The 7,890-nt window shown below is 36.6% G+C and overlaps 1 protein-coding gene across 7 annotated transcripts in view; it reads left to right on the top strand.

Annotated features, from left to right (window-relative positions):
* The window catches only part of LOC131678454 (protein limb expression 1 homolog), a 168,017-nt gene extending 160,492 nt beyond the window's left edge, over positions 1–7,525 (top strand). For all 7 annotated transcript variants that reach the window (XM_058958620.1, XM_058958626.1, XM_058958622.1 and 4 more), the window contains 3 exons: positions 5,412–5,575; positions 5,646–5,836; positions 5,903–7,525. In XM_058958620.1, coding sequence (XP_058814603.1) covers positions 5,412–5,575; positions 5,646–5,836; positions 5,903–6,269 — 722 coding nt within the window. In that variant the 3' untranslated portion in view covers positions 6,270–7,525. The remainder of the gene's footprint in view (positions 1–5,411; positions 5,576–5,645; positions 5,837–5,902) is intronic.
* The last annotated feature ends 365 nt before the right edge of the window (positions 7,526–7,890 follow it).

The following is a 7,890-nucleotide window of genomic DNA, read 5'->3' on the forward strand; positions in this document are numbered from 1 at the left end:
TTTTATGATCATTGGATAAGAATACGATTTTTCACATCAGTTTAAACGTAGCAAAGTCCGGACTTTTTAATGATTTTCATTTCCGAAACCACAATTCCTCTGTTCACTTCAAATGCATGTTGCTCTTTTGATTTTGGTCCGATTTTAGCACAACTAGTTTCATTGTATAGAGGAATAAAAGAATTTGGCTAGCAATAAAAATACATTCGGTAAATTTGCTTGAAACTATGACTTGTTCGGTTAAATATGTTTGAGGTGGAAAGATCAAAAATACTTTCTTCACTTATGTATTCTGTGCAAATTTCGGAATCATTTCGAAACGCTCACATAGTATACATTCTATGGGAAATAACCTCTACTTTTCGAATATCACGGTCTCGTTCTGCACCTAGATGCGCAAAACAGTTTAAGGAGATTTTGAAACTTTATCGTTGATATGGAGGCGCATGGTGTTTTGTGTAAAACAGACAATCTACAGTAAACCAACACGTACTACAATTTAAAGTAGTGTTCGTCATATTTTATGATATTGCTGACATTGGTGAACAGTAACGGAAAATCTATCATGAAAACAGGTTCATAGTTATAAGAAAGGTTCAATGACACTGTAACATGCATTTAATATTTTACGACTATTGACATCAAAAATGAGCTCAGTACCTCAAAATTAGCTTAAATTGTGATTTTCAGCCAAATTAGGTAACATTTGAGGTTTTGTCCGACTTTTGTTTGAAGATCCGCCACTGTGCGACGTTGCGAAACTATTTTACTTAAATCGGAATATTGGAATAGTTTTTACTAAAATTTGCACGACCATGAATACCAGAACTAATGTTGGGGAGACTTGACCAAGTGGCAAGCATCTGAAGAAAGGTACGAAATTTCTAATATTTACTATTTTGTGGTACCTTCTGTTAATGTTAATCCCATCAGTCTGACGGCTGATGCTAAGTCCAAAATTGGAAACACTACTTGTGAGCACACTAAACAACTTCTAACTTACGATGTCCCGTAAGTGAAGAGGTTCTGTTTGCTGATGAGACATACTCAAATCAAACCTTGTTTCCAGCTAAGCAGGAGAATGCAAGCAAAATTCCTAGTGCATTGGTCAAGTGCCGTGATTCTGAAGAGACGAAGTCGAAACGCAAACACCTGCACCAATTATAGTTTGGTTTTGTGCCCTTTATGCATAAAGACGGTTTTAAACCAATTTTCTCCTTAAGAAGTAATATAGCATTTTGATTCTTGCTCATATAATACCATTATTTTTCCCCAATTTCTAAATTCTTTTAGTCAAGTCTTCCCACAGTGGAAAGACTTGATCAAAAAAAACAATTACAGAAATTTTTTCATGAATTATAAAAATAAAAAATTTAGCAAAAAATCATTAATATGCTATACTACCATGCTCACGAAATTTTTTCAAAGCATTTTTTTTCGAGATAACATAAAATCTCGACGATTCATGCATTTTAAAGATATTTGGCATCAAAAACACCTTTAAAATTTCCTTTGAAAAAATATAGTTTCACCTTATATGGCTTATATTTAATATGTAAACGGACGGTTCAGTCTATATTCCAGACCCATATAAGCGATCCGTACGAAATTTTATAGACTTCTGTTTGGATACTATATTTTTTATTTGGGACTAAGTTTATGAAAATCGGCCCATCCATCCCCGATAAACTGATGTGAGTTTTTTTTTTAATTTTGTTAAGTGGCCACTCTTCCGGGTAGCTTCCAGAGGAACCGTCTACAGTGATGAATGTGATCAACGAGACTTCGGTTGGCCGTCAGTGATCTATAGCTTTTTGCATTTATTGCGGTATCGGTTCGCATCGAAATTCTCTATGTGACTGCACGCCACAACCCGTAGCTCTGAAACCGGAAGTCGGAAATAGCCATTTACGGGATGAAACACCTTTCATTTGAGACTAAGTTTGGCCAAATCGGTCAAGCCATCTCCGAGAAACCGATGTGACTGTTATTCTGAATTTGGATACCTCCGCCGGGGCTTCCGGAACCAAAGTCTCTTAGGCCAATGTGGCCAAAGAGACTTTGAATGTCTGTTGGTGAGCAGTACTACAAATTCAAGCAGTTGTGGTCACATTTTGGAAAAAAAAATTCACCTTTTTACATTGGTCATAGAATTCGTTAAAATAAGGAAGTCGGATCCATTAGAAATTCAATAGCAGCTGATGGGGGCGTTGAACCTCTCATTTGAGGCTAACTTTGTACAAATCTATTTTTCTGAAGCATACTTTTGAGTTGTAAAATATTTTAAACTATTCAGGAAAACATGAATTTGCCAATTTCATTGGCTCACACCTTTGTCGATTCCTAGTCCGGAGAAGTCTAGCTACCTCGCCAACTTTTCACCATTTTAAAGAGTGAAAACGTACTAGTTTGTAGCCCTAACTCTAATTATCACGGTAAGTTAATAAAAAAAAAATTATTACCCAAAACTTTGGCGACGACCACAAATAAAAATCTGCATTGTTAGGAAAACTAAATTAACCTTTTAACGCAAGGCAGTCGGTAGTTACTTCCCATTAACTTTATTTTTCTAGGATAAACAATTGGCATAGCTGAATATTTACTACGTTGGGAAAAGTCCTAGCACATTATTTGAGCCATTTAGCTGAGAGAAAGCACAGTTCGGTAGAATTACTAAAAATGTCTGTTCCACAACTTTGTGAAAGACACCTATCTATCTCTCACCGTTGAATGTGAAAAGAGAATTTTATAACCGTAGTATGACTCATATTATGTACCGCAAAACGGGATGACTGATCACGTGATCATCTTTCGTGAAATTTTGTCTACTTTCCGAATCTGTAATAAATTTTGATGCAGGCATTCATTTGATAAAGTTATAACATATTTGTCGAATGAAGATTCATCAAATAGTTGTAAACGTCACGAAAGAATGTGTCCCTTTTTCATGATGCAATTCATGCAATTTCACTGGACTCCAAATATTTTCATTTTCATGCAACTCTATACATGGTCTTAAAATTTTCATTAGAATAGTTCAAGAAAGAAACTTATTTTTGAACCAGGAACTGTTTCATAAATCGTAACATAGTTGTTCCTATCAGTCTATTTTCAACCATCAAAGACAGCGGTCACGATACTCAGTGTGCTCCTGCTTCTGTCCGAGCCAGTGCGAAGCGACCGAAAAAAAACAGTTATTTGTGTGCATTGTTTGAAGAACAAAGGATACCGTTATTTGTATTCTTGGGTGATTTTTCAAGATGACTGAATCTCATCAACAAAACGTGATTAGTGATGTGGAACATCTGCTGAAGGTGAAAATGCAGCTTCGGTTTTCGGAAGTCACCTCCATACAGCTTGAACACGTCAGGCATGCGGTGCTGATAACCTTCAACAAATTCGCCCAGGCGAAAAGATTTATTTCACAGAAGAACACGTGCTTGTTTGTGACAACTTTGAAATCAATATCCCTATATACATGGATAATGGAAATATTGAAGTTAAATTATATGATTTACTTGCGAAGTGGCAATTAAAAAATTCATGTCGAATTTCGGAGCAGTGGAGAAACTACTTCCCAGGTATTTCAAATGGTGTCTTTGTGGTGAGAATGCGGGTAGACCAACCGATTCCCTCCTACCTTACCATGCAGTACAAAACAGAAGGGGGTGATACCATTACACAGCGAACTCTTTGTACATATCAAGGACAAACGAATACGTGCCAGTTCTGTGAACAAACGGCACACTACGGACAACCCTGCCCAGAAGCCGCTGCGGAAAGCTCGCTTGCAGAAAGAAATGCCAACACCCAAGCTCCAATATCTTCACCTGAACCGCAAACGGTTGTCAAATTTGTGGCTGCTGTTCAGGCAATAATGACAACTGTAAAAGCTGCGTCAAGTACCCGTGACCCGCACGAATGTAAACACTTCATCACTTCAAACACTGAATTTGAGTCTAGCTACACCAAATTTTTTTTCTGGCGGAGCACACGCGTCCAAAAAAAATAAATTCCTACTTCTTTGTTGCTTACCCACTGCACAAATAGTACAGTAGAAGTGAAACATGTCTCTACTGCGAGAATTACCATTTCGATTGATTTAAAACAAACTCGAATTAGACCAAATGTGTAGTTGGTGGAACAGTTCCAAACGGTGATAAGGGCGTTAGAAGTTAAGCCGAGGCTGGAAGCATCATTGTGAAGATGATTCCCGTGTATATGGATGATGAGGAAGTCGAGGTACATCGATTTGCATCCCACACTAATTTGAAGGGTCTCATTAAATTTTTTTAAGAATTTGATTTTTTTCTTTGCATTTTTTGTAAGATATAAGTGTCTACTATATTGTATTAAAGGGGTTTTTCGATCAGCGCATCAAACAGCTTCTAAATGCCGTTGTTCAAAGCGGCGTCCTTTTCGCCATGGGATGCTCTCGACTAGTGCCAATTCTCTTCAGCAGCAATTCGAGAACTGTTATAACGGTTCAATTTAAATCTTTTAACCTCTCGAAAGAAAACCTTCTGTTTCTTTCTATGTTTTTTCATTGGCCCACAAAAAATTTTACTTGCTTTTTGGTCATTTGAATGAGAACCTCCTCTTAAAGGAAGTGAAATTCATTATTTGAAGAAAATTTTTCCCATATATTTCCAATAGTTCATATTGTGAGAATCCAGATGATGAAACATAATCCTTCTTACTTAAATTTGGATGCAAATCACATTTATTCAAACAACGCTGAGCACAAACTCAGGTCAGATGTCGATGTGTCGTATTTGGATGGAAGTTAGGTATTAAGTCGGCGTTCGTTCTATTATAAATTAATATTTAAAAGCAAAATGAGTACAGGCGTGACATAGGCCACAAACATATGATGTCTCTGATTGAAAAATTCTTTTAAGCAACAGCATAGGTGCAGTAGTATAGCAAAGAATAAAGTGATTTTATCTAACTGCAAATCAGTCATTAGCCTGTCGAAGTAAACCCCTGTCAGATTTTACCATTGTTGAGCGATTATCTGCATTTAGTAAAGCCACTTAAAAAAATCTTTGAATGCATTGTTACAGATAAAACGACACAAGTATTTTGGCTTTTAGATACCCTGATGTCAAATTCTCTGTACCCAAATATCTGTTTATTTCGTTTCATATCTCATTTTTTATGGACTAACAACGATTTTCTTAACGTAATTTGTAATCAAAGAAATTTGTCTAAAGTTGGATATTCCAAATCTTCCTCTACTTTATCTCAGTTTAATTTCATATTATGCAATTAATTGCATTTATTCTTTTCCGATTCATAGAAAAATACCTTAAATTATTATGTTTATTCGTCTGTCGACAGTGAACTATCATACCTCTAATGTTGTAATTATCATACTCACCTTTCCATTCATCTTATTTATATTCCAGTCAATGTCGTCGAGGCGCTGCAGGAATTCTGGCAAATGAAGGCAGCACGAGGAGCCGAACTGAAGAATGGCGCACTAGTGATATACGAATCAATCCCATCAACCAGTCAACCCTACGTCTGCTACGTGACCCTCCCCGGCGGAAGCTGTTTCGGAAGTTTTCAGGTTTGTTTCAGTGTACAATGCCAATTCAGTATCCTCCCAACGTTTTTTTTCTATCTATTTCAATTTCCAGAACTGCCCCACGAAAGCAGAAGCTCGGCGTAGCTCCGCCAAGATAGCTTTAATGAATTCAGTTTTCAACGAGCACCCATCCCGACGAATCAGTGATGATTTCATCGAGAAGGCTGTTCAGGAAGCCCGGGCATCCTTCAAGGGAGAGAATCCTGAAGACGATGGACCAGATACGGGGATCGGAGCATTCAGGTATTACACACAAATCGTCATACGATGTGTTCCGGTTAAATAACAGTAATTCTCTTCCACGCGCAGATTTATGCTGGAAACCAACAAAGGTCGAACGATGCTCGAGTTCCAAGAGTTGATGACCGTCTTTCAGCTGCTTCACTGGAACGGTTCCCTGAAGGCGATGCGCGAGAGGCAATGCTCCCGGCAAGAAGTTGTCGCTCATTACTCCAACCGTTCGCTAGACGACGAAATGCGTCAACAGATGGCCTTGGATTGGATCGAGCGGGAGCACGAGAATCCCGGATTGCTGAGTAGGGAATTGGCGATTGCCGAAAGAGAACTAGAGACTGCTCGATTGGCTGGAAGAGAGCTACGGTTCCCCAAGGAGAAAAAAGACATCCTCCAAATGGCACACAACCAACTGAACGGTGGCAGCAACATCAATAGTTGAACGCTAGTTGCGAAAGTTGCTTAACATAAGATGGTAGAATTCTCGATTGATGACCAATTCGAATTCTGGAAGTGCATCTCCTGTTATCATTGTATATGATTGATATTGGTCTCGTACTTACTTTTTGGAACCATAGCGTATGAAAATTCCTTATTAATTTAATGGATTTGTTTTTATGCATTAATGATTACGTTTTTTGTTTGATATATAGTTTTATGATAGAAACAAACAAATCAAGCAGGAAGATTTTATTTGCAAGTAGCTTCTAATCCATAGCAAACAACCAGAACATAAGCTCAAGTAAATGTGATTTTATTTGCATACTCTCCATACATTTTAACAGTAGCATTCAATAGCCGGTATCTGTGAACAATGTTTTTTAATTGGTGGTGGTGTTTATTTGTTTACAAGTTGACTGTTTCTCTCATACGTTCAGCCCTCGATCTGTCCCTATTACTATTAGTTTCACTATTCAATTATGATAGAAGACACAATCTACTTAATATTCTCAACTAAATGATATAAACAAGCGATAGCATAGTTTAGCTAGTAAAGCAGCGTTTAAGCACAATAGAACCAACACAGACAAATGTACATACACTAACACCAGGTGGACGGTGTTGATCATAATTGTCCAACTATTACTCAAACTATCAACGCATCGAAACTGTATCTTTCAAACATGGTTAAAGCGAACCTTGCAGCCAAGCTGACTAGAAAACATAAAAAAAGAAACAAACATACCTGCTGGAGGCAAACGATTTTTTGATGTTCGAAAAATCTATTTATTCAAACAAAAATTGTGATTTTAATGAGTTGAAAAAATTAGTTAGAAAAATTAGTGATTTTGAGAAATCGAAAATTTTAACTTATATTTACAAAACAAAATGCAGCAGTATATTTACACCTAAAAATTATTTTTTTAGAAAATGTTTTTATTTGTAATTACAAAATATCGTTTCGGCCAAATTTATTCCTAAAATTTAGACGAAAATTGTGATTTATGCGTAAACTAAATTTTAACATATTTTAAATGTATTGGATAACCAACCAACAGTGTTACAGTGGTGTTTTACTGATTATTAGGGAAAGTGAATACTAAGTTGGCACGAAAAACATTCGCCGTGAGTTCCAATGGAATCGCCGACTGTTTACCAGTTATTATGATCTTCGACTCTGAGTGTTTTTTATGATAACAGCATGGTTCTGCCGACTATTTTCAACCGAACATGTAAAATACAGTTTTAGCACATAAAGCGCGAATAAATAGTTTCATTTTGAATACAACTAACATAGCTCAACTAATTATTTAGAATAGAGAAACCTGTCGGAAGAATCTACGACTACATATCAATCCCATTTGCGTTCCAATGAAACTAAGAATACGAGCAATGCAGTTTAGTATAGCATTTTCGCTATTTTATAAATATGAAGTTAATGCAGTAAACATATTCGTGTAGTGAACCTCAAACACATTGATCTTTCATTCTCTTTTCATTTAAAAAAACGTCATTTTATTGCATATATTAAGTCCTTTCTTCTTCTGATTGAGTTTGCTAAAACGCTCCCTACTGGTGGCGACCTTTGATTTTTTGAAAAATGGGCCGATTTTAAGTAAAAT

This window comes from Topomyia yanbarensis, chromosome 2 (genome assembly GCF_030247195.1).
Source record: "Topomyia yanbarensis strain Yona2022 chromosome 2, ASM3024719v1, whole genome shotgun sequence".
Lineage (NCBI taxonomy): Eukaryota > Metazoa > Arthropoda > Insecta > Diptera > Culicidae > Topomyia > Topomyia yanbarensis.